The sequence below is a fragment of the Chiloscyllium plagiosum genome, unplaced genomic scaffold, assembly GCF_037043375.1.
Source record: "Chiloscyllium plagiosum isolate Xiang-an unplaced genomic scaffold, Cpla_swu_hap1 HiC_scaffold_38, whole genome shotgun sequence".
Lineage (NCBI taxonomy): Eukaryota > Metazoa > Chordata > Chondrichthyes > Orectolobiformes > Hemiscylliidae > Chiloscyllium > Chiloscyllium plagiosum.
In genome coordinates, this window is record NW_028270176.1 from 18,944,167 (window position 1) to 18,971,207 (window position 27,041).

Consider the following 27,041-nt stretch of genomic DNA (forward strand, 5'->3'; position numbering starts at 1 on the left):
AGGGATGTGCAGGTTAGGGTGGATTGGCCGTGGGAAATTGACCCATAGTGTCCAGGGATGTGCAGGTTAGGGTGGATTGGCCATGGGAAATTGTCCCATAGTGTCCAGGGATGTGCAGGTTAGGGTGGATTGGCCATGGGAAATTGTCCCATAGTGCCCAGGGATGTGCAGGTTAAGGTGTATTGGCCATGGGAAATTGACCCATAGTGTCCAGGGATGTGCAGGTTAGGGTGGATTGGCCATGGGAAATTGTCCTATAGTGCCCAGGGATGTGCAGGTTAGGGTGGGTCATTCTTGGGAAATGTTGGGATAAGGTTGGACAGTGGGGTTGGGTGCATGCCCTTGGGAGGGTCAGTGTGGACTCGATGGGCTGAATGACCTGCTTCTTCACTGTGGGGACTCTATGATTGTATGAACGTTTAGCCTTTAAACCTTGTGAAGTTGGATTGACATACAGTGGGGACTCACCACACAGTCCTGGCCCCCTCCATTCGAACGCGGACACTCCTTGAAGGCGGCACCTTGTTGCATAGGTGCTGATCGCTTGGCACAGGATTGGCATAGCACCTCCCGAAACACAGAGATCTAAGACACAGCTCTGGATGAAATCCCGTGCTGGCAGTGCAGTGTGGCAGATATTGAATGCACTGTCCACCCTGTCAATGAGGCCACAGTAACTCTGTCCACTGTAGAGCCTGGATTGCTCTGGGGTACAGAGCTCACACTGCTGGCTGCACTGGTCCTCACACATCTCATCACCATCATCAACTCTCCAACCTCTTCCAAACTCCACCTCCGAGCTGACAACTGTCCCATTGGGCAATTGGAACTCATCGGCCGGCTCAGCGTTCATGTTCCCACAGAGTCCGCAGGTCGCGCTATGGAAACTGGCCGGAAGGGAGATGGTGGCATGGCTGGAACCATCAAATTGTACTTTGAGACCGAACTCCGTGCTCACCATGACCATAAATCCACTCATGGAAACACGGATCTGACCCCCTCCGATAACAAGCGGGACCGAGACTCGAGTCCCATTCAACTGTGAACGGAAGCAATCGCAGAATTATTCACAAACTAATCCCATTGTCCCCGCTCTCTCCCCATAGCCCTGTAGCGAACCCCAAACTAATCCCACTGCCCCGCTCTCTCCTCATAACCTTGTATTGATCTCCAAACTAATCCCACTGTCCCGCTCTCTCCCCATAGCCCTGTAGCGATCCCCAAACTAATCCGACTGTCCCGCTCTCTCCCTATAGCCCTGCATCGATCCCCAAACTAATCCCACTACCCCTGCTCTCTCCCCATAGCCCTGTATCAATTCCCCAAGCTAATCCCACTGCCCCGCTCTCCCCATAGCTCTGTATCAATCCCCAAACTAATCCCACTGCCCAGCCCTCTCCGCATAGTCTTGTATCATTCCCCAAATTAATCCCAATGCACTGCGCTCTGTCCCCATAGTCCTGTATCAATCCCCAAACTAATCCCACTGCCCACATTCTCCCCTCACAGCTCTGTACTAATCCCAAACTAATCCCACTGTCCCCGTGCTCTCCCCATAGCCCTGTATCAATCCCCAAACTAATCCCACTGTCCCGCTCTCTCTCCATAGCCCTGTATCAATTCCCAAACTAATCTCCCCTGCCCCGGGCGCACTCCCCATAGCTCTATAACAAGCTCAAAACTAATTTCATGAACCCCATTCTCCCATAGCTCTGTATCAATCCCCAAACTAATCCCACTGCCCCGCGCGCTCTCCCCATAGCCCTGTATCAATCCCCAAACTAATCCCACTGCCCCGCGCGCTCTCCCCATTGCCCTGTATCAATCCCCAAACTAATCCCACTGCCCCGCGCGCTCTCCCCATTGCCCTGTATCAATCCCCAAACTAATCCCACTGCCCCGCGCGCTCTCCCCATTGCCCTGTATCAATCCCCAAACTAATCCCACTGCCCCACGCTCTCCCCATACCTCTGTATCAACCCGCAAACTAATCCCACTGCCCAGCCCTCTCCCCATAGTCTTGTATCATTCCCCAAACTAATCCCACTGCACTGCGCTCTCTCCCCATTGCCCTGTATCAATCCCCAAACTAATCCCACTGCCGCACGCTCTCCCCATAGCTCTGTATCAATCCCTAAACTAATCCCACTGCCCTGCTCTCTCCGCATAGCCCTGTATCAATCCCCAAACTAATCCCACTGCCCCGCGCTCTCTCTCCATGGACCTGTAACAATTCCCCAAGCTAATCTCACTGCCCCGCTCTCCCCATAGCTCAGTATCAATCCACAAACTAAACCCATTGCCTTGCGCTCTCTCCCCATAGCCCTGTATTGCTCCCAAACTAATCCCACTGACCCCTGCTCCCTCCCACATAGCCCTGTATCAATCCCAAACTAATCCCACTGACCCCTGCTCCCTCCCACATAGCCCTGTATTGATCCCAAACTAATCCCACTGCTCCGCACTCTCTCCCCATAACCCTGTATCAATCCCCAAACTAATTCCACTGCCCCCCCGCTCTCTCCCTCATAGCTCTGTATTGTTCCCAAACTAATCCCACTGTCCCCGTGCTCTCCCCATAGACCTGTATCAATTCACAAACTAATCCCACTGCCCCGCTCTCTCCCCATAGCCCTGTATTGATCCCAAACTAATCCCACCGCCCCACGCTCTCCCCATAGCTCTGTATCAATCCCCAAACTAATCCCACTGTCCCTGCGCTCTCTCCCGCATAGCCCTGTATCAATCCCCAAACTAATCCCACTGCCCCTGCTCTCTCCCCTTAACCTTGTATCGATCCCCAGTCTAATCCCACTGCCCCGCTCTCTCCCCGCATAGCCCTGTATCAATCCCCAAACTAATCCCACTGCCCCTGCTCTCTCCCTCATAGCTCTGTATTGTTCCAACACTAATTCCACTGTCCCAAGCTCTCCCCATAGCCCTGTATCATTCCCCAAACTAATCCCACTGGGCCTGCTCTCTCCCCATAGCCCTGTATCAATCCCCAAACTAATCCCACTGCCCCACATTCTCCCCTCATAGCTCTGTATCAATCCCCAAACTAATCCCACTGCCCCACATTCTCCCCTCATAGCTCTGTATCAATCCCAAACCAATCCCACTGCCCCACTCTCTCCCCATAGTCCAGTATCAATCCCCAAACTAATCCCACTGCTCCTGTCTCTCTCCATAACTCTGTATCAATCCCAAACCAATCCCACTGCCCCACTCTCTCCCCATAGTCCAGTATCAATCCCCAAACTAATCCCACTGCTCCTGTCTCTCTCCATAGTCCAGTATCAATCCCCAAACTAATCCCACTGCTCCTGTCTCTCTCCATAGCCCTGTATCAATTCCCAAACTAATCCCACTGCCCCGCTCTCCCCATAGCTCTGTATCATTCCCCAAACTAAACCCATTGCCCTGCGCTCTCTCCCCATAGCCCTGTATTTCTCACAAACTAATCCCACTGCCCCACATTCTCCCCATAGCTCTGTATCAATCCCCAACCTAATCCCACTGTCCCCGCTCTCTCCCCTTAACCTTGTATCGATCCCCACTCTAATCCCACTGCCCCTCTCTCTCCCCGCATAGCCCTGTATCAATCCCCAAACTAATTCCACTGCCCCTGCTCTCTCCCTCATAGCTCTGTATTGTTCCAACACTAATTCCACTGTCCCAAGCTCTCCCCATAGCCCTGTATCATTCCCCAAACTAATCCCACTGGGCCTGCTCTCTCCCCATATCCCTGTATTTCTCCCAAACTAATCCCACTGTCCCCGCGCTCTCCCCATAGCCCTGTGTCAACCCCCAAACTAATCCCACTGCCCTGCTCTCTCCCCATAGCCCTGTATCAATTCCCAAACTAATACCACTGTCCCATGCTCACTCTCCATAGCTCTGTATCAATCCCCAAACTAATCCCACTGCCCCGCACGCTCTCCCCATAGCTCTGTATCAATCCCCAAACTAATCCCACTGCCCCGCACGCTCTCCCCATAGCCCTGTATCAATCCCCAAACTAATCCCACTGCCCCGCGCGCTCTCCCCTCATAGCTCTGTATTTCTCCCAAACTAATCCCACTGCCCCACTCTCTCCCCATAGCTCTGTATCAATCCCCAAACTAATCCCACTGTCCCTGGGTTCTCTCGCGCATAACCCTGTATTGATCCCAAACTAATCCCACTGTCCCTGCTCTCTTCCTCATAGCTCTGTATTGTTCCAAAACTAATCCCACTGCCGCACGCTCTCCCCATAGCTCTGTATCAATCCCTAAACTAATCCCACTGCCCCGCTCACTCCGCATAGCCCTGTATCAATCCCCAAACTAATCCCACTGCCCTGCTCTCTCCGCATAGCCCTGTATCAATCCCCAAACTAATCCCACTGTCCCTGCTCTCTCCGCAAAGCCCTGTATTAATCCCTAAACTAATCCCACTGCCCTGCTCTCTCCCCATAGCCCTGTGTCAATCCCCAAACTAATCCCACTGCCTTGGTCTCTCCCCATAGCCCTGTATCAATCCCCAAACTAATCCCACTAACCGACATTCTCTCCTTATAGCTCTGTATTGATCCCAAACTAATCTCACTGCACTGCGTTCATCCCTTGGCTCTGTATCTATCCCCAAACTAATCCCACTGCCCTGCTCTCTCCCCAAAGTCCAGTATCAATCCCAAAACTAATCCCCATAGCCCTGTATCAATCCCCAAACTAATCGCACTGTCCCCGCACTCTCCCGATAGCTCTGTATCCAACCCCAAACCAATCCCACTGTCCCCGCTCTCTCCCCATAGCCCTGTATCAATCCCCAAACTAATCCCACTGTTCCCGCTCTCTCCCCATAGCTCTGTATCCATCCCCAAACTAATCCCACTGGCCCAGCGCTCTCCCCATAGCCCTGTATCAATCCCCAAACTAATCCCACTGTCCCCGCTCTCTCCCCATAGCCCTGTATCAATCCCCAAACTAATCCCACTGTCCCCGCTCTCTCCCCATAGCCCTGTATCCATCCCCAAACTAATCCCACTGTCCCCGCTCCCTCCCTATAGCCCTGTATCAATCCCCAAACTAATCCCACTGCCCCACATTCTCCCCATAGCCCTGTATCAATCCCCAAACTAATCCCACTGTCCCCGCACTCTCCCCATAGCCCTGTATCAATCCCCAAACTAATCCCACTGCCCGACATTCTCTCCTTATAGCTCTGTATTGATCCCAAACTAATCTCACTGCACGGCGTTCATCCCACGGCTCTGTATCAATCCACAAACTAATCCCATGGTCCCTGCGCTCTCTCCACTTAGCCCTGTGTCAATCCCCAAACTAATCCCACTGTCCCCGCACTCTCCCCATAGCCCTGTATCAATCCCCAAACTAATCCCACTGTCCCCGCACTCTCCCCATAGCCCTGTATCAATCCCCAAACTAATCCCACTGCCCGACATTCTCTCCTTATAGCTCTGTATTGATCCCAAACTAATCTCACTGCACGGCGTTCATCCCACGGCTCTGTATCTATCCCCAAACTAATCCCATGGTCCCTGCGCTCTCTCCACTTAGCACTGTATCAATCCACAAACTAATCCCATGGTCCCTGCGCTCTCTCCCCATAGCCCTGTATCAATCCCCAAAACTAATCCCACTGCCCTGCTCTCTCCCCATAGCCCTGTATCCATCCCCAAACTAATCCCACTGTCCCCGCGCTCTCCCCATAGCCCTGTATCAATCCCCAAACTAATCCCACTGCCCTGCTCTCTCCCCATAGTCCAGTATCAATCCCAAAACTAATCCCACTGTCCCCGCGCTCTCCCCATAGCCCTGTATCAATCCTCAAACTAATCCCACTGTCCCCGCGCTCTCCCCATAGAACTGTATCAATCCCCAAACTAATCCCACTGCCCCTGCTCTCTCCCATTGCCCTGTATCAATCCCCAAACCAATCCCACTGTCCCCGTGCTCTCCCCATAGCCCTGTATCAATCCTCAAACTAATCCCACTGTCCCCGCTCTCTCCCCATAGAACTGTATCAATCCCCAAACTAATCCCACTGCCCCTGCTCTCTCCCATTGCCCTGTATCAATCCCCAAACCAATCCCACTGTCCCCGCGCTCTCCCCATAGCCCTGTATCAATCCCCAAACTAATCCCACTGCCCCTGCTCTCTCCCATTGCCCTGTATCAATCCCCAAACCAATCCCACTGTCCCCGCACTCTCCCCATAGCCCTGAATCAATCCCCAAACTAATCCCACTGCCCCGCACTCTCCCCATAGCCCTGTATCAATCCCTAAACTAATCCCACTGTCACCGCACTCTCCCCATAGCCCTGAATCAATCCCCAAACTAATCCCACTACCCCGCTCTCTCCCCATAGCCCTGTATCAATCCCTAAACTAATCCCACTGTCACCGCACTCTCCCCATAGCCCTGTATCAATCCCCAAACTAATCACACTGTTCCCCACTCTCTCCACTTCGCGCTGTATCAATCCCCAAACTAATCCCACTGCCCCACTCTCTCGCCATAACCCTGTATCAATCCCCAAACTAATCCCACTGTCCCCCGCTCTTTCCCCATAACCTTGTATCAATTCCCAAACTAATCCCACTGCCCCGCTTTCTCCCCATAGCCCTGTATCAATTCCCAAACTAATCCCACTGCCCCCCCGCTCTCTCCATAACTCTGTATCAATCCCCAAACTAATCCCACTGCCCCTGCTCTCTCCCCATAGTCCTGTATCAATCCCCAAAGTAATCCCACTGACCCCTGCTCTCTCCCCATAACCTTGTATCAATTCCCAAACTAATCCCACTGCCCCGCTTTCTCCCCATAGCCCTGTATCAATCCCCAAACTAATCCCACTGCCCCGCTCTCTCCATAACTCTATATCAATCCCCAAACTAATCCCACTGCCCCTGCTCTCTCCCCATAGTCCTGTATAAATCCCCAAACTAATCCCACTGTCCCCGTGCTCTCCCCACAGCCCTGTATCAATCCCCAAACTAATCCCACTGTCCCCGTGCTCTCCCCACAGCCCTGTATCAATCCCCAAACTAATCCCACTGTCCCCGTGCTCTCCCCATAGCCCTGTATAAATCCCCAAACTAATCCTACTGTCCCCGTGCTCTCCCCATAGCCCTGTATCAATCCCCAAACTAATCCCACTGTCTCCGTGCTCTCCCCATAGCCCTGTATCAATCCCCAAACTAATCCCCATGTCCCCGTGCTCTCCCCATAGCCTTGTATGAATCCCCAAACTAATCCCACTGTCCCCGCTCTCTCCCCATAGTCCAGTATCAATCCCAAAACTAATCCCACTGTCCCCGCGCTCTCCCCATAGCCCTGTATCAATCCCCAAACTAATCCCACTGTCCCCGCTCTCTCCCCATAGCCCTGTATCAATCCCCAAACTAATCCCACTGTCCCCGCTCTCTCCCCATAGCCCTGTATCCATCCCCAAACTAATCCCACTGTCCCCGCTCCCTCCCTATAGCCCTGTATCAATCCCCAAACTAATCCCACTGCCCCACATTCTCCCCATAGCCCTGTATCAATCCCCAAACTAATCCCACTGTCCCCGCGCTCTCCCCATTGCCCTGTATCAATCCCCAAACTAATCCCACTGCCCGACATTCTCTCCTTATAGCTCTGTATTGATCCCAAACTAATCTCACTGCACTGCGTTCATCCCATGGCTCTGTATCTATCCCCAAACTAATCCCACTGCCCTGCTCTCTCCCCATAGTCCAGTATCAATCGCAAAACTAATCCCACTGTCCCCGCGCTCTCCCCATAGCCCTGAATCAATCCCCAAACTAATCCCACTGCCCCGCTCTCTCCCCATAGCCCTGTATCAATCCCCAAACTAATCCCACTGCCCCGCTCTCTCCATAACTCTGTATCAATCCCCAAACTAATCCCACTGCCCCTGCTCTCTCCCCATAGTCCTGTATAAATCCCCAAACTAATCCCACTGTCCCCGTGCTCTCCCCATAGCCCTGCATCAATCCCCAAAGTAATCCCACTGTCCCCGTGCTCTCCCCACAGCCCTGTATCAATCCCCAAACTAATCCCACTGTCCCCGTGCTCTCCCCACAGCCCTGTATCAATCCCCAAACTAATCCCACTGTCCCCGTGCTCTCCCCATAGCCCTGTATAAATCCCCAAACTAATCCTACTGTCCCCGTGCTCACCCCATAGCCCTGTATCAATCCCCAAACTAATCCCACTGTCTCCGTGCTCTCCCCATAGCCCTGTATCAATCCCCAAACTAATCCCCATGTCCCCGTGCTCTCCCCACAGCCCTGTATCAATCCCCAAACTAATCCCACTGCCCTGCTCACTCCGCATAGCCCTGTATCAATCCCCAAACTAATCCCACGGTCCCTGCGCTCTCTCCACTTAGCACTGTATCAATCCCCAAACTAATCCCACTGTCCCTGCTCTCTCCGCAAAGCCCTGTATTAATCCCTAAACTAATCCCACTGCCCTGCTCTCTCCGCATAGCCCTGTATCAATCCCCAAACTAATCCCACTGCCTTGGTCTCTCCCCATAGCCCTGTATCAATCCCCAAACTAATCCCACTAACCGACATTCTCTCCTTATAGCTCTGTATTGATCCCAAACTAATCTCACTGCACTGCGTTCATCCCTTGGCTCTGTATCTATCCCCAAACTAATCCCACTGCCCTGCTCTCTCCCCATAGTCCAGTATCAATCCCAAAACTAATCCCACTGTCCCCGCGCTCTCCCCATAGCCCTGTATCAATCCCCAAACTAATCGCACTGTCCCCGCTCTCTCCCCATAGCTCTGTATCCATCCCCAAACTAATCCCACTGGCCCAGCGCTCTCCCCATAGCCCTGTATCAATCCCCAAACTAATCCCACTGTCCCCGCTCTCTCCCCATAGTCCAGTATCAATCCCAAAACTAATCCCACTGTCCCCGCGCTCTCCCCATAGCCCTGTATGAATCCCCAAACTAATCCCACTGTTCCCGCTCTCTCCCCATAGCTCTGTATCCATCCCCAAACTAATCCCACTGGCCCAGCGCTCTCCCCATAGCCCTGTATCAATCCCCAAACTAATCCCACTGTCCCCGCTCTCTCCCCATAGCCCTGTATCAATCCCCAAACTAATCCCACTGTCCCCGCTCTCTCCCCATAGCCCTGTATCCATCCCCAAACTAATCCCACTGTCCCCGCTCCCTCCCTATAGCCCTGTATCAATCCCCAAACTAATCCCACTGCCCCACATTCTCCCCATAGCCCTGTATCAATCCCCAAACTAATCCCACTGTCCCCGCGCTCTCCCCATTGCCCTGTATCAATCCCCAAACTAATCCCACTGCCCGACATTCTCTCCTTATAGCTCTGTATTGATCCCAAACTAATCTCACTGCACTGCGTTCATCCCATGGCTCTGTATCAATCCACAAACTAATCCGACGGTCCCTGCGCTCTCTCCACTTAGCACTGTATCAATCCCCAAACTAATCCCACTGCCCCGCTCACTCCCCATCGTCCAGTATCAATCGCAAAACTAATCCCACTGTCCCTGCGCTCTCCCCATAGCCCTGAATCAATCCCCAACCTAATCCCACTGCCCCGCTCTCTCCCCATAGCCCTGTATCAATCCCCAAACTAATCCCACTGTCCCCGCACTCCCCCCGTAGCCCTGTATCAATCCCCAAACTAATCCCACTGTCCCGCGCTCTCCCCATAGCCCTGTATCAATCCCCAAACTAATCCCACTATCCCCGCTCTCTCCCCATAGCCCTGTATCAATCCCCAAACTAATCCCACTGTCCCCGCACTCTCCCCATAGTCCTGTATCAATCCCCAAACTAATCCCACTGTCCCTGCTCTCTCCTCATATCCCTGTATCAATCCCCAAACTAATCCCACTGCCCCGCTCTCTCCCCATAGCCCTGTATCAATCCCCAAACTAATCCCACTGTCCCTGCTCTCTCCATAGCTCTGTATCAATCCCCAAACTAATCCCACTGCCCCTGCTCTCTCCCCATAGCCCTGTATCAATCCCCAAACCATTCACTCTGTCCCCCACTCTCTCCACTTCGCGCTGTATCAATCCCCAAACTAATCCCACTGCCCCACTCTCTCACCATAACCCTGTATCAATCCCCAAACTAATCCCACTGACCCCTGCTCTCTCCCCATAGCCCTGTATCAATCCCCAAAGTAATCCCACTGTCCACGTGCTCTCCCCATAGCCCTGTATCAATCCCCAAACTAATCCCACTGTCCCCGTGCTCTCCACATAGCCCTGTATCAATCCCCAAACTAATCCCACTGCCCCGCTCTCCCCATAGCCCTGTATCAATCCCCAAAGTAATCCCACTGACCCCTGCTCTCTCCCCATAGCCCTGTATCAATCCCCAAACTAATCCCACTGCCCCGCTCTCTCCATAACTCTGTATCAATCCCCAAACTAATCCCACTGCCCCTGCTCTCTACCCATAGCCCTGTATCAATCCCCAAACTAATCCCACTGACCCCCGCTGTCTCCCCATAGCCCTGTATCCATCCCCAAACTAATCCCACTGCCCCGCTCTCTCCACATAGCCCTGTATCAATCCCCAAACTAATCCCACTGCCCCACTCTCTCCCCGTAACCCTGTATCAATCCCCAAACTAATCCCACTGTCCCCCACTCTCTCCTCGTAGTCCTGTATCAATCCCCAAACTAATCACACTGTCCCCCACTCTCTCCCCATAGCCCTGTATCTATCCCCAAACTTATCCCACTGTCCGTGCGCTCTCCCAATAGCCCTGTATCAATCCCCAAATTAATCCCTCTGTCCCCCCGCTCTCCCCATAGCCCTGTATCAATCCCCAAACTAATCCCACTGTCCACGTGCTCTCCCCATAGCCCTGTATCAATCCCAAAACTAATCCCACTGCCCCCCCGCTCTACCCATAGCCTTGTATCAATCCCCAAACTAATCCCACTGTCCCCGCGCTCTCCCCATAGCCTTGTATCAATCCCCAAACAAATCCTACTGTCCCCGCGCTGTCCCCATAGCCCTGTATCAATCCCTAAACTAATCCCACTGTCCCCACACTCTCCCCATAGCCCTGTATCAATCCCCAAACTAATCCCACTGTCCCCGCACTCTCCCCATAGCCCTGTATCAATCCCCACACTAATCCCACTGCCCCCCCGCTCTCCCCATAGCCCTGTATCAATCCCCAAACTAATCCCACTGTCCCCGCACTCTCCCCATAGCCCTGTATCAATCCCCAAACTAATCCCACTGTCCCCGCACTCTCCCCATAGCCCTGTATCAATCCCCAAACTAATCCCACTGTCCCCGCACTCTCCCCATAGCCCTGTATCAATCCCCAAACTAATCCCACTGTCCCTGCACTCTCCCCATAGCCCTGTATCAATCCCCACACTAATCCCACTGCCCCCCCGCTCTCCCCATAGCCCTGTATCAATCCCCACACTAATCCCACTGCCCCCCCGCTCTCCCCATAGCCCTGTATCAATCCCCAAACTAATCCCACTGCCCCGCTATTATCATTGTCCTTTGTTCAAATTCCTATCAATGAATGATATGCTGCTCAGAAGTTTGTGGTATAGTTTTAAATCTGGATCTTTACATCAGAAATGCAAGTTGCACTGAAAAGCCAGGCCGAATGTGCCACCCAGTGATCCCAGCTTCCTCATGGTCCCTGTACTTACCAGGATGTGATGGGTCGTTCCTTTGATCAAGGTGATCTCCGTGTTGTAGATGAACAGACGGATTAGTCTGAGCCAGGACACCGCTGTGTTCCCACGGTTCTCGTTCTTTGCCTCCACTCTGAACGCAGGTAAACTTCTGTTCCTCTGACACACCTCAGACAGGACATAGGTGCAGGTGCCTTGAAAATGGAACAGCTGCCCATCGAAGGTTTGGTAATGGGGGTCCCCGAAGATGGTGCAGGTCTGAACGGAAGCTGGCTTGCAGACGTAAAAGGAGGGCGACGAGAGACAGACCTCGTATGGAGCACATGGTTTATGTTCACAGACCAGAGAGCTGTTGCTGTTACATTTACATTTTGTTTCACAACTCGAGTTCGTCCAGAAGCTATCGTCCTGCCGGATATATCTCCCTGGAAAAAGGATGTTGAATTGTCAGGGATAAGCAGTCACTCACCTAACCCCTTACCCCAGCTACCGATTTGAGAGATATTTGACATCTGCTCAGCAACGGGCAGGAATAAAATGGAGAATAATGTTAGAAAAGATTGCTTTAAAGGCAGTTTATATGATTGTGCACAAAAATACTGACTTAAATGCACAATTTAAGGTAAATGAGTAAGACTTAATTGTCATTTGTGATGATGCTGCTCCTTTAACAAGGAAATGTTACCCTTGTTTTTTTTTCAGGGGGTTGTAAATGCATAGATTTTGTTGCGTCCAGTTATTATGGGGGTTAGGGCCAATTTGATTACAGCTAATAGATACCGCCTCATGCAAGTTGCCAAGTTCCAAGTTTTTAAAGAAAGCATTTGAACGATGAAGGGGAGTGGGCAGTTCTCCCAGCTCAGCTTTGGTTTGGATTTCACAGTCTGGCTGTTCAGAGCTGCTGGGATTTCAAAAGAAAGTTTCACGGAAAAAGGTGTTCCATGCCTAATTGCTCTTCCATCTCTCTTTCTCTCTCTCTCTCCTGCAAGACCCTATATTAATTTCACCTTCTTTGCCAAAGGGGACTGTTGCAGGAATTTGGAACTGCATCATTAATTTGGGATAGTCTGACGAGTTTCGGAAAGGTTAAGTTATTTTGTATTCTATTTTCTTTTGTTTGTGTTTCGTTCGGTATTCTGTAAATAAATTCTGTTTTGTTTAAAATTGAGGGGTTTCGACCAGCTGCATCAGTCCACCTCACACCTGCTCAAAACAACCAGCAACGTTGGGGTCAGGGCTGCCTTTTTGAAATGTTTGGAGGGGATCTGACCTGATCCATAACATACTGACGTGGCTGCAAGCTGAATCTCCAAGGGCATTCTGAACTTGGGAAGATAGGTTAAAAGGGGAGGCATCTGGGGACTCTCCTGATAATGACTGACATCTGCACGTGAGTAAGGATCTCAACCAAAGGGCCAAGAGGTAGGACCGGTTTGGGCAGGGTTGTGAAGCAGGAGGGTGGAAGCAAACATTGATGGGAGTTGTTTATTGAATGACATATGGTAGTTTGAACAAGGTCTTGGGTCATAAACCATGGAAGCAGGCCCTTCGGCCAATCCAGTCCGTGCCGACCCTAACCCCCAAACTAACCCAGTCCCCCCCCCCCCTGCCTGCTCCTGGCCCATATCCCTCCAACCCTTTCCTGTCCACGTCCTTATCCAAATGTCTTTTAAATGTTGTAACTATCCCCACATCCACCACTTCCTCAGAAAGGTCATTCCACCCTCTAGGTAAAAAAAAAAAACTTTCTCTTATGTCTTTTTTAAATCTCTCTCCTCTCATGTTAAAAACTTGCTCCTGAGTCTTGAAATCCCCCCACCCTAGGGAAAAGACACCCGCCATTCACCCTATCTATACCCTCTCATTATTCCATAAACCTCTATAAGGTCGCCTCTCAACCTGCTATGTTCCAGGGAAAAAAAGTCCCAGCCTATTCAGCCTTTCTGTATAACTCAAACCCTCCTATTCCCCGCAACATCCTGATAAATCTCTTCTGAACCCTCTCCAGTTTAATAATATCCTTCCTATAACAGGGGGACCAGAACTGGACACGGTATTCCAGAAGGGGCCTCACCAACATCCTGTACAACCTCAACATAATGTCCCAGCTTTGACACAAGGATCTAAGCAATGGCGTGCTAAATGTGTGTAGTAATAATAGGGTACTACAATTAGGAGACAGACTGTCTAAAATTTGTCAACCAGCATGATTGACAATTGGGTTTAATCTTTTGTCCAGTAAGTACCATTGAAGATACAGCCTTCCAGCACACTGAACGTATCTGTTCTGAATACCCAACGTCCTGGTTCTTGCACGTTGCTTGTGGACTCAATGTTGACGATGTCTGGAGTTTGTGAGCCTGGAATGCTGAAGTAATGAGTAGATCCTCCACTGTTAAAACCGGCCTGTGAAAGGAACAGGAAATGGATCAGTAAATTATTCAAAAGGTTTATGCTGCAGCTTTATCGAGCTCGAGGTAGGCCATATTTGCATCCAGCTGTGGTCAGCACGCTCCCAGCACGATGTGGATGCTTTGGAAAGGGTTATAGAAAAGATTTACCAGCATGTTGCCTGGTATGGGGGATTTTAGCAATGAAGAAAATCTATGGGGTCATACAGCACAGAAACAGACCCTTCAGCCCCAACCAGTCCGTGCTGACCCTAGTCCCCAAACTGACCCAGCCCCCACCTGCCTGCTCCCGGTCCATCTCCTTCTAACCCTTTCCTGTCCATGTCCTTATCCAAATCCCTTTTAAATGTTGTAACTGTCCCCCCCCCCCCGCTTCCTCAGGAAGGTCAGTCCACACACGGACCACCCCCCTGGGGAAAACAGTTGCCCATCATGCCATTTTTAAATCTATCTCCTCTCTCCTTAAACATGTGCCCCCTCATCTTAAAATCCCCAATCCTAGAGAAACAAATAACTACCATCTACACCTCTCATTATTTTATAAACTTCTACGGTTAGATAGACTGTGTTTGTTTTCACTGGAACACAGGAGGGTTTGATGGGTGACCTGATAGGAGTTTATAAGATTGTGAATGGCGTGGATAGAGTGGGAAGTGTGAGGTTTTTTCCCCAGGGTGGAGGGGTCAGTTACCGGGGGTCACAGGTTCAAGGTGCAGGGAGGGGAGATGTTTAAAAGAGAAGTGTGAGGCAGGGTTTTCACACAGAGGGTGGTTAGTGCCCGGAACGCACTGCCACTGGAAGCAGAAGCAACAGTAGCATTTACAGGAATAGGAAGGGAATAGAGGGATACAGATCCTATAAGTAAAGGCAGTTTTAATATGGAAGGGCAAAATATGTCAGCGCAGGCTTCGAGGGCTGAAAGTCCTGTTGCTGTACTATTTGTTTTTTGAACTTGGTTACACTTAGATGGTTAGCCTAACTCTAACTACCAGTTAGAGTGTACCTTGTTGGATTGATTAAACTCTTAAAGATTTAGTTTTTTTCATTCTCGGGATTTGGGCTTCAATGGCTGGCCCAGTATTTATTTCCTATCATTAAGTGCTAAAGCGAGCTGATTGCTGATCACAAGTAGCTGATGGAAAAAAAACCTACCTGACTCTCATTGACCTTCTTTAAAAGGAGGTGATCTAGTGGTTTAAAGACCCAGGTCACCCTCTGGGCTTACCACCCAGAGACAGGAAACCTTGTTCAGCATTGCCTACTCCTGGTCTGGCCCACAGTCATGACATTCCGGTCGTACCTGGCCTCTGAAATTGTCTAGTCAAACATTTCAACGGATCAACCATCAGAAAGTCAAAAAAAAAGAATGACACAAAACTCTACAAGAGGCGCTGCAGACACTCACCAAAGACCCTCAGGCAGCGCCTTCCAAACCCACGGACACTTCCATCTAGAAGTACAAGGGGCAGCAGGTACATGGGAACACCCCCCCACCCCTCGCAAGTTCCCCTCCGAGCCCCTCACCATCCCGACTTGGAAATCTATCGGCCGTTCCTTCCTGGGTCAGAATCCTGGGATTCCCTCCCTCAGGGATGTTGTGGGTCTACCCTACAGCACATGGACTGCAGCGGCTCAAGGAGGCAGCTCACCCCCACCTTCTCAAGGGGGGGCAACTAAGGACGGGGGGGCAATAAACACTGGGCCCAGCCAGCGACCCCCCCCCCCCCCCCCCCCCCCCCCCACATCCTCTGAATGATTTATTTTTTAAATGTGTACACTGTTTTGATGGTGACTAACTGTAAATAATTTCTAAGTGACCTGTTCAGGGATGTCATCTACCCTTCCAAGATGGCGGCAGAGTAGGACCCTTCAGGGGGCACTCGCCTGCTCAGTCCATTTACTTTCTTCTTTTCTCTCGTTTTTTTTTATCTTTGTGCCTTGCTTTTTCCTTCTTTTCTCTCAACAATGTCCTGAATACTCCTGGCCTCAGTGTGGTGGACCCAGTTGGCGATCTCATGGCCCACAGGGGCATAATTTCAGCTTGGTGCCTGGCGTGACGGTATCTCTGCGGCCCAGCGTTTCATCACCTTGGCTCGACCTGGTGACCCCTTGGTGGCCTGGGTGTGGCATTCTCCTGGCCCGGCACGGTCTCAGTGCGGACGGCTGGCCGTGAGATGGCTCCTGGGCGGCTCCTTGGCTTCGAGAGCCTTATGATGAAGCATGGTGTTGTCTGGAGTCAAGGCCCAGTGTGGACCGGAGGCTAAGTGCTGCCGTGGACTCGATTGGAAAGACTGTTAGTTCTGTACAGTCTAATTTATTCCTATGATTTTTTAAATCTCTTTAAGTTTCTACTTCTTTTTACCCTATGAATTTGTATTGAAGAATATGTACCGAGGTACACTTATATCTAAGATTTTTCCATAAGTGGTGACTTGTAAACTTTTCAGTGCACTAATTTGAGTACATTCGACAATAAAGCTGATTCTAATTACAGTAAGAGAGCTACAGAGCTGTATAGCATGGAAACAGACCCTTTGATCCATGCCAACCAGATATCTGAAATTAATTTAATCCCATTTGCCAGCATTTGGCCCATATCCCTCTTAACCCTTCCTATTCATATACTCATCCCTCTCTTTTTTTCTCCTTCTTTAAAGTGCTGTTGTTTTGATCTTTTTTCCCCAAACTTCTAAAACATTGCATTGGCTTATCAAACAGTTGGGCGGCAGTTGGGTGGCTCAGTGGTTAGCACTGCTGCCTCACAGCACCAGGGACCCAGGTACGATTCCTGCCTCAGGCGACTGTCTGTGGAGTTTGCACGTTCTCCCCGTGTCAACGTGGGCGTGCTCCGGGGTCCTCGCACAATCCAATAGTGTGCAGGTCGGGCGAATCGGCCGCGCTCAATCGTCAATAGTGTCAGGTGCATTAATGTGGGGTAGGGGGGAATGGGTCTGGGTGGATTGCTCTTTGGAGGGTCAGTGTGGGCTCGTTGGGCCGAAGGGCCTGTTTCCATACTGTAGGGGAATCTAATCTAACTACTGCTCCAAACGTTTGAGAAAATCCACTTCAACACTCAAAAAAGGAGCAGCTCTTACAGCCACAACCTTCGCCTCTCCTCCAGTGAATCCATTTTGCAATGACACATCCATGGGACAGATGGAGCTTCAGCAGAGGTAAGCATGAGCCAGTTTGGAGAAGATTTGTCGATCAGGTTGAGGTTCTGAATGTAAGTTTGCTAGCCAAGTGGAAGGTTTGTTTTCAGAAGATAGGGACACTACCATTGGGCCTCTGACTGTATTGAGTACTGGTCGTGTGGTCGGTCCCTCAGTGGGATTCGAGCCCCATGATATGAGGCTGAACATTGAATGGGAAGGGGCTACACTGCCCCCATGCTTACCTGAGCTTCAGTTCCACCCAATCCAGTGTCAGCATTCCCACCACTCGCAGTACCCGTTGTCCATTCAATATTCCCGTAGTTTAATATAATGAAGGATTGTCGTTCATTTGTGATGAGTACGGCCTGGAAACTGTTCACCTGGAGTATTGGGAGACATGGAGGTCGGGACAGATTAAGCTCTTTAAACAAACCATTCTCCCATCACACAGTCGCTACCTCCCAACCCCTAACACAGCTCTGTGTCACCGTAGAGTTACACACAGACAATCGCCCCTCATTCCAAATGTGTGGGTGGATGCGGGAGTGTCAGTGCAGCCCTCAGTTTGAACTCTCTCTCTCTCTCACACACACCCCACCTCTCCTCAACCCCGCCTCTCTCTCATCCACCTCCCCGTCACTTTCTCTTTCTCTCTGTTATTTTGTCTCTCCCCGTCTCTCTCTCTGTCTTTCTCTCTCTCCGTCTGTCTCCCCTTTTTCCTCTCTCTCACTCTCTCTGACTCCCAGATGTCAGGAGAGAGATGAACTTCCTGGTGTTAGTCCTGCCTTGTTTGGCAAGACACAATATGTTGTGTCTGGGGATGGGTGTGAGTCTGGGGTGGATGTGAGTCTGGGGGTGGGTGTGTGTCTGGGGGTGGATGTGAGTCTGGGGTGGGTGTGTGTCTGGGGGTGGGTGTGTGTCTGGGGGTGGATGTGAGTCTGGGGGTGGGTGTGTGTCTGGGGGTGGGGGTGAGTCTGGGGGTGGATGTGAGTCTGGGGGTGTGTGTGTGTCTGGGGGTGGATGTGAGTCTGGGTGTGTGTGTGTGCCTCGGGGTGTGAGTCTGGGGGTGGGTGTGAGCCTGGGGGTGGGGGTGTGTCTGGAGGTGTGAGTCTGGGGTTGGGTGTGAGCCTGGGGGTGGGGATGTGTCTGGGGGTGTGCGTGTGTCCGGGGGTGGGTGTGAGCCTGTGGGTGGATGTGAGTCTGGGGGTGTGTGTGTGTCTGGGGGTGTGTGTGTGTCTGGGGGTGGGTGTGTGTCTGGGGGTGGATGTGAGTCTGGGGGTGGGTGTGTGTCTGGGGGTGGGGGTGGGAGTGAATCTGGGGCGGGTGTGAGTCTGAGGGTTGGTGTGTGTCTGGGGGTGGGTGAGTCTGGGGGTGTGTGTGAGTATGTGGGTGGGTGTGTGTCTGGGGTGTGTGTCTGTGGGTGGAGGTGTGTCTGGGGTGTGTGTGTGTCTCGGGGTGGGTGTGAGTCTGGGGGTGGGTGTGAGTCTGGGGATATGTGTGAGTCTGGGGGTACTTGTGAGTCTGGGGGTGGAGGTGGGTGTGAGTCTGGGGATGGGTGTGAGTCTGGGGGTGGGTGTGAGTCAGGGGGTCGGTGTGTGTCTGGGTGTGAGAGTCTGGGGGTGAGTGTGAGCCTGGGGGTGGTTGTGAGTCTGGGGGTGGGTGTGAGTCTGGAGATGGGGGTGAGTCTGAGGGTGGGTGTGAGTCTGGGGGCGTGTGTGTGTCTGGGGGTGGGTGTGAGTCTGGGGGTGTGTGTGTCTGGGGATGAGTGTGTGTCTGGGGTGGGTGTGTGTCTCGGGGTGGGTGAGTCTGGGGATGGGGATGTGTCTGGGTTGGGTGTGTGTCTCGGGGTGTGTGTGAGTCTGGGGGTGGGTGTGAGTCTGGGGGTACATGTGAGTCTGGGGGTGGGTGTGTGTCTGGGGGTGGGTGTGTGTCAGGGGGTTGGTGTGTGTCTGGGGGTGGGTGAGTCTGGGGGTGGGTGTGTGTCTGAGGATGTGTGTCTGGGGGTGGGTGTGAGTCTGGGGGTGGGTGTGAGCCTGGGGCTGGGTGTGTGTCTGTGGATGGGTGTGTGTCTGGGGGTGAGTGTGAGTCTGCGGGTGGGTGTGTGTCTGGGAATGGGTGTGAGTCTGGAGGTGGGTGTGTGTCTGCGGGTGGGGGTGTGTCTGGGGGTGGATGTGTGTCTGGGGGTGGGTGAGAATCTGGAGGTGGGTGTGTGTCTGGGGGTGGGTGGGTGTCTGGGGATGGGTGTGTGTCTGGGGGTGGGTGTGTGTCTGGGGATGGGTGTGAGTCTGGGCGTGGGTGTGTGTCTGGGGGTGGGTGTGTGTCTGGAGGTGGGTGTGTGTCTGGGGGTGGATGTGTGTCTGGGGGTGGGTGTGTGTCTGGGGGTGGGTGTGTGTCTGGGGGTGGGTGGGTGTCTGGGGATGGGTGTGAGTCTGGAGGTGGGTGTGTGTCTGGGGGTGGATGTGTGTCTGGGGGTGGGTGTGTGTCTGGGGGTGGGTGTGTGTCTGGGGATGGGTGTGAGTCTGGGCGTGGGTGTGTGTCTGGGGGTGGGTGTGAGTCTTAGGGAGGGTGTGAGTCTGGGGGTGGGTGTGAGTCTGGGGGTGAGTGTCAGTCTGGGGGTGTGTGTGTGTCTGTGGGTGTGAGTCTGGGGGTGGGTGTGAGCCTGGGGGTGGGGGTGTGTCTGGGTGTGTGTGTGTGTCTGCGGGTGGGTGTGAGCCTGTGGGTAGATGTGAGTCTGGGGGTGGGTGTGTGTCTGGGGGTGGGGGTGGGGGTGAATCTGGGGCAGGTGTGAGTCTGAGGGTTGGTGTGTGTCTGGGGGTGGGTGAGTCTGGGGGTGTGTGTGAGTATGTGGGTGGGTGTGAGTCTGGGGGTGGGTGTGAGTCTGGAGATGGGGGTGAGTCTGAGGGTGGGTGTGAGTCTGGGGGTGGGTGTGAGTCTGGGGGTGAGTGTCAGTCTGGGGGGGGTGTGTCTGTGGGTGTGAGTCTGGGGGTGGGTGTGAGCTTGGGGGTGGGGGTGTGTCTGGGGGGGTGTGTGTGTGTCTGCGGATGGGTGTGAGCCTGTGGGTGGATGTGAGTCTGGGGGTGGGTGTGTGTCTGGGGGTGGGGGTGGGGGTGAATCTGGGGCAGGTGTGAGTATGTGGGTGGGTGTGAGTCTGGGGGTGGGTGTGAGTCTGGAGATGGGGGTGAGTCTGAGGGTGGGTGTGAGTCTGGGGGTGTGTGTGTCTGGGGGTGGGTGTGAGCCTGGGGGTGTGTGTGTCTGGGGGTGGGGATGTGTCTGGGTTGGGTGTGTGTCTCGGGATGTGTGTGAGTCTGGGAGTGGGTGTGAGCCTGGGGGTACATGTGATTCTGGGGGTGGGTGTGTGTCTGGGGTTGGTCTGTGTCTGGGGGTGGGTGAGTCTGGGGGTGAGTGTGTCTCTGAGGGTGTGTGTCTGCGGGTGTGTGTGGGGGTGGGTGTGTGTCTGGGCATGGGTGTGAGTCTGAGGGGTGTGAGCCTAGGGGTGGGTGTGAGTCTGGAGGTGGGTGTGTGTCTGTGGATGGGTGTGTGTCTGGGGGTGGGTGTGTGTGTGGGGGTGGGTGTGTGTCTGGGCATGGGTGTGAGTCTGGGGGGTGTGAGCCTGGGGGTGGGTGTGAGTCTGGAGGTGGGTGTGTGTCTGTGGATGGGTGTGTGTCTGGGGGTGGGTGTGTGTGTGGGGGTGGGTGTGTGTCTGGGCATGGGTGTGAGTCTGGGGGGTGTGTGTCTGGGGTGGGTTTGTGTCTCGGGCCGGGTGTGAGTCTGGGGGTGGGTGTGTGTCTGGGGGTGGGTGTGTGTCTGGGGATGGGTGAGTATCTGGGGGTGAGTGTGAGTCTGGGGGTGGGTGTGTGTCTGAGGGTGGGGTGTGTGTCTGGGGTTGTGTGTCTGGGGGTTGATGTGAGTCTGGGGGTGGGTGTGAGTCTGGGGGTGGGGGTGTGTCTGGGGTTGTGTGTCTGGGGGTGGATGTGAGTCTGGGGGTTGGTGTGTCTCTGGGGTGGGTTTGCGTCTCGGGGTGGGTGTGTGTCTAGGGATGGATGTGAGTCTGGGGGTGGTTGTGAGTCTGGGGGTGGATGTGAGTCTGGGGATGGGAATGTGTCTGAGGGTGGGTGTGAGTGTGGGGGTGGGGGTGTGTCTGGGGGTGGGTGTGAGTCTGGGGGTGGGTGTGTGTCTGGGGGTGGGTGTGAGCCTGGGGGTGGGTGTGTGTCAGAGGGTGGGTGTGTGTCTGAGGGTGGGTGTGTGTCTGAGGGTGGGGATGTGTCTGGGGATGGGTGTGAACCTGGGGGTGGGTGTGAACCTGGGGGTGGGTGTGTGTCTGAGGGTGGGTGTGAGTCTGGGGTGGGTGTGTGTCTGGGGGTGGGTGTGAGCCTGGGGGTGGGTGTGTGTCTGAGGGTGGGTGTGTGTCTGGGGGTGGGGGTGTGTCTGAGGATGGGTGTGAGTCTGGGGGTGGGTGAGAATCTGGGGATGGGTGTGAGTCTGGGGGTGGGTGAGAATCTGGGGGGTTGTGAGTCTGGGGGGGGTGTCTGGGGGTGGGTGTGTATCTGGGGGTGGGGGTGAGTCTGGGGGAGGTGTGACTGGGGATGGGTGTGTGTCTGGGGGGTTGATGTGAGTCTGTGGGTGGGCGCATGTCTGGGGTGGGTGTGTGTCTGGGAGTGCGTGTCTGGGGTGTGTGTGTGTCTGGGGGTGGGTGTGAGCCTGGGGGTGGGTGTGAGCCTGGGGCTGGGTGTGTGTCTGTGGATGGGTGTGTGTCTGGGGGTGAGTGTGTGTCTGGGGGTGGGTGGGTGTCTGGGGATGGGTGTGAGTCTGGAGGTGGGTGTGTGTCTGGGGGTGGGGGTGTCTGGGGGTGAGTGTGTGTCTGGGGATGGGTGAGAGTCTGGAGGTGGGTGTGTGTCTGGGGGTGGATGTGTGTCTGGGGGTGGGTGTGTGTCTGGGGGTGGGTGTGAGTCTTAGGGAGGGTGTGAGTCTGGGGGTGGGTGTGATTCTGGGGGTGAGTGTGAGTCTGGGGGTGGGTGTGAGTCTGTGGGTGAGTGTCAGTCTGGGGGTGTGTGTGTGTCTGTGGGTGTGAGTCTGGGGGTGGGTGTGAGCCTGGGGGTGGGGGTGTGTCTGGGGGTGTGTGTGTGTCTGCGGGTGGGTGTGAGCCTGTGGGTGGATGTGAGTCTGGGGGTGGGTGTGTGTCTGGGGGTGGGGGTGGGGGTGAATCTGGGGCAGGTGTGAGTCTGAGGGTTGGTGTGTGTCTGGGGGTGGGTGAGTCTGGGGGTGTGTGTGAGTATGTGGGTGGGTGTTTGTCTGGGGGTGGGGGTGTGTCTGGGGGTGGGTGTGAATCTGAGGGGTGTGACTGTGGGTGGAGGTGTGTCTGGGGTGTGTGTGAGTCTCGGGGTGGGTGTGAGTCTGGGGGTGGGTGTGGGTCTGGGGATATGTGTGAGTCTGGGGGTACGTGTGAGTCTGGGGTTGGGGGTGGGTGTGAGTCTGGGGATGGGTGTGAGTCTGGGGGTGGGTGTGAGTCGGGGGGTGGGTGTGTGTCTGGGTGTGTGAGTGTGTCTGGGTGTTTGAGTCTGGGGGTGAGTGTGAACCTGGGGGTGGGTGTGAGTCTGGGGGTGGGTGTGAGTCTGGAGATGGGGGTGAGTCTGAGGGTGGGTGTGAGTCTGGGGGTGTGTGTGTCTGGGGGTGGGTGTGAGCCTGGGGGTGTGTGTGTCTGGGGATGAGTGTGTGTCTGGGGTGGGTGTGTGTCTCGGGGTGGGTGAGTCTGGGGGTGGGGATGTGTCTGGGTTGGGTGTGTGTCTCGGGGTGTGTGTGAGTCTGGGAGTGGGTGTGAGCCTGGGGGTACCTGTGATTCTGGGGGTGGGTGTGTGTCTGGGGTTGGTGTGTGTCTGGGGGTGAGTGTGTCTCTGAGGGTGTGTGTCTGGGGGTGGGTGTGAGCCTGGGGCTGGGTGTGTGCCTGGGGCTGGGTGTGTGTCTGTGGTTGGGTGTGTGTCTGGGGGTGTGTGTGTGTCTGCGGGTGGGTGTGTGTCTGGGGATGGGTGTGAGTCTGGAGGTGGGTGTGTGTCTGGGGGTGGGGGTGTGTCTGAGGGTGGATGTGTGTTTGGGGGTGGGTGAGAATCTGGAGGTGGGTGTGTGTCTGGGGGTGGGTGTGTGTCTGGGGGTGGGTGTGTGTCTGGGCATGGGTGTGAGTCTGGGGGGTGTGTGTCTGGGGATGGGTGTGTGTCTGGGGGTGGGTGAGAATCTGGGGGGTTGTGAGTCTGGGGGGGGTGTCTGGGGGTGGGTGTGTGTCTGGAGGTGGGGGTGAGTCTGGGGGAGGTGTGTCTGGGGATGGGTGTGTGTCTGGGGGGTTGATGTGAGTCTGTGGGTGGGCGCATGTCTGGGGTGGGTGTATGTCTGGGATTGCGTGCGTGTCTGGGGTGTGTGTGTGTCTGGGGGTGGGTGTGAGCCTGGGGGTGAGTGTGGTTCTGCGGGTGGGTGTGTGTCTGGGAGTGGGTGTGAGTCTGGAGGTGGGTGTGTGTCTGGGGGTGGGGGTGTGTCTGGGGGTGGGGGTGTGTCTGGGGGTGGGGGTGTGTCTGGGGGTGGGTGAGAATCTGGAGGTGGGTGTGTGTCTGGGGGTGGGTGGGTGTCTGGGGATGGGTGTGAGTCTGGGCGTGGGTGTGTGTCTGGTGGTGGGTGTGAGTCTGGGGGTGGGTGTGAGTCTTAGGGAGGGTGTGAGTCTGGGGGTGGGTGTGTGTCTGGGGGTGGGTGTGAGTCTGAGGGTGAGTGTGAGTCTGGGGGTGGGTGTCAGTCTGGGGGTGTGTGTGTGTCTGTGGGTGTGAGTCTGGGGGTGGGTGTGAGCCTGGGGGTGGGGGTGTGTCTGGGGGTGTGTGTGTGTCTGCGGGTGGGTGTGAGCCTGTGGGTGGATGTGAGTCTGGGGGTGGGTGTGTGTCTGGGGCTGGGGGTGAATCTGGGGCAGGTGTGAGTCTGAGGGTTGGTGTGTGTCTGGGGGTGGGTGAGTGTCTGGGGGTGTGTGTGAGTATGTGGGTGGGTGTTTGTCTGGGGGTGGGGGTGTGTCTGGGGGTGGGTGTGAGTCTGGGGGTGGGTGTGTGTCTGGGGATGGGTGTGAGTCTGGGGGTGGGGGTGTGTCTGGGGATGGGTTTGAGTCTGGGGGTGGGTGTGAGTCTGGGGGGTTGTGAGTCTGGGGGGGGTGTGTCTGGGGGTGGGTGTGTGTCTGGGGGTGGGGGTGAGTCTGGGGGAGGTGTGTCTGGGGATGGGTGTGTGTCTGGGGGGTTGATGTGAGTCTGTGGGTGGGCGCATGTCTGGGGTGTGTGTGTGTCTGGGGATGGGTGTGAGTCTGGGGGTGGGTGTCTGCGGATGGGTGTGTGTCTGGGCATGGGTGTGTGTCTGGGGATGAGTGTGTGTCTGGGGATGGGTGTGTGTCTGGGGATGGGTGTGTGTCTGGGGGGTGGGTGTGAGTCTGTGGGTGGGTGCGTGTCTGGGGTGGGTTTGTGTCTCGGAGCGGGTGCGTGTCTGGGGTTACGTGTGAGTCTGGGGGTACGTGTGAGTCTGGGGGTAGGGGTGGGGGTGAGTCTGGGGATGGATGTGAGTCTGGGGGTGGGTGTGAGCCTGGGGATGGGTATGTATCTGGGGGTGGGTGTGTGTCTGTGGGTGAATGTGAGTCTGGGGGTGGGGGTGGGTCTGGGGGTGGGTGTGTGTCTGGGGGTATGTGTGTTTGTGGCTGGGTGTCTGTCTGGGGGTGGGTGTGAGACTGGGGGTGGGTGTGAGTCTGGGGTGGGAGTGTTTCTGGGGGTGGGTGTGAGTCTGGGGGTGGGTGTGAGTCTGGGGGTGGGTGTGTGTCTGGGGGTGGGTGTGTGTCTGGGGGTGGGTGTGAGTCTGGGGGTGGGTGTGAGTCTGGGGGTGGGTGTGAGTCTGCGGGTGGGTGTGAGTCTGGGGCTGGGTGTGAGTCTAGGGGAGGGTGTGAGTCTGGGGGGGGTGTGTGTTTGGGGGTACGTGTGAGTCTGGGGGGGTTTGTGTGTTTGGGTGTGGGTGGGAGTCTGGGGGTGAGGGTGAGGGCTTACGCTGTGCTGTATGTTGGTTTGTAGAGGTGAGGTGGGTTCTAGTCCTATCCTGAGATCCAGATGCAGATCCAATCCCAATTGTTGGACTGGGAGCTGAAAATCTGAAAGTGTGTATAACCCCAGTGTCAGTGTGTGTGTGTGTGATTTTAACCCCAGTGTCAGAGTGTGTGAGTTTAACCCCAGTGTCAGTGTGTGTGTGTGATTTAAAGTCCAGTGTCAGTGTGTATGTGAGTTTAATCCCAGTGTCAGTGTGTGTGTGAGTTTAATCCCAATGTCAGTGTGTGTGTGTGAGTTTAATCCCAGTGTCAGTGTGTGTGTGTGTGAGTTTAATCCCAGTGTCAGTGTGTGTGTGTGAGTTTCATCCCAATGTCAGTGTGTGTGTGTGATTTTAATCCCAGTGTCAGTGTGTGTGTGCGTTTTTAACCCAAGATCCAGTGTGTGTGAGTATTGAATCCCAGTGTCAGTGTGTGTGTGTGATTTGAAGTCCAGTGTCAGTGTGTGTGTGTGTGATTTAAACACCAGTGTCAGTGTGTGTGTGCGTTTTTAACCCCAGTGTCAGTGCGTGTCAGATTTTAATCCCAGTGTCAGTGTGTGTATGTGATTTGAAGTCCAGTGTCAGTGTGTGTGTGTGTGATTTAAACACCAGTGTCAGTGTGTGTGTGCGTTTTTAACCCCAGTGTCAGTGCGTGTCAGATTTTAATCCCAGTGTCAGTGTGTGTGTGATTTTAATCCCAGTGTCAGTGCGTGTGAGATTTTATTCCCAGTGTCAGTGTGTGTGTGATTTTAATCCCAGTGTCAGTGTGTGTGTGATTTTAATCCCAGTGTCAGTGTGTGTGTGTGTTTTTAACCTCAGTGTCAGTGTGTATGTGGTTTGAATCCCAGTGTCAGTATGTATGTGATTTTACTCCCAGTGTCAGTATGTGTGTGATTTGAGTCCCAGTGTCTGTGTGTGTGAGATTAAATCCCAGTGTCAGTGTGTGTGTGTGTGTGATTCTAACGCCAGTGTCAGTGTGTGAGATTAAATCCCAGTGTCTGTGTGTGTGTGTGTGTGATTTTAACGCCAGTATCAGTGTGTGTGAGATTAAATCCCAGTGTCAGTGTGTGTGATTTTAATTCCACTGTCAGTGTGTGAGATTTTACTCCCAGCGCCAGTGTGTTTGTGATTTTAACCCCAGTGTCTGTGTGTGTGTGTGATTTTAACCCCAGTGTCAGCGTGGGTCTGACTTGAACCTCAGTGTCAGTGTGAGAGTTTAACCCCAGTGTCAGGGTGAGGTTTTTACCCGTGTCAGTTTGTGTGTGATTTTAACCCCAGTGTCTGTGTGTGTGTGTTTGTGAGATTTTAATCCCAGTGTCAGTACGTGTGTGATTTTTTCCTCAGTGTCAGTGCGTGTGTGTGATTATAACCCCAGTGTTTGCGTGTGTGTGTATGTGTGTGTGTGATTTGAACCCCAGTGTCAGTGTCAGTGTGTGTGTGATTTTAACCCAATGTCAGTGTGTGTGTGTTTGTGAGATTTTAACCCCAGTGTCAGTATGAGTGTGATTTTATCCCCAGTGTCAGTGCGTGTGTGCGTGTGTGTGATTTGAACCCCAGTGTCAGTGCGTGTGTGTGATTATAACCCCAGTGTCAGTGCGTGTGTGTGTGTGCGTGTGTGATTTGAACCCCAGTGTCAGTGTGTGTGAGATTTTAATCGCAGTGTCAATGTGTGTGCGATTTTAACCCCACAGTCAGTGTGTGTGTGATT

At 54.0% G+C, this 27,041-nt stretch overlaps 1 protein-coding gene across 1 annotated transcript in view; it reads right to left on the reverse strand.

The window, feature by feature from the left end:
* The window catches only part of LOC122547501 (IgGFc-binding protein-like), a 159,684-nt gene that overhangs the window by 91,972 nt on the left and 40,671 nt on the right, over positions 1-27,041 (reverse strand). Inside the window, 4 exon segments of the mRNA XM_087980826.1 lie at positions 469-1,039; positions 11,710-12,119; positions 13,941-14,100; positions 17,503-17,640. Coding sequence (XP_087836952.1) covers positions 469-1,039; positions 11,710-12,119; positions 13,941-14,100; positions 17,503-17,640 — 1,279 coding nt within the window.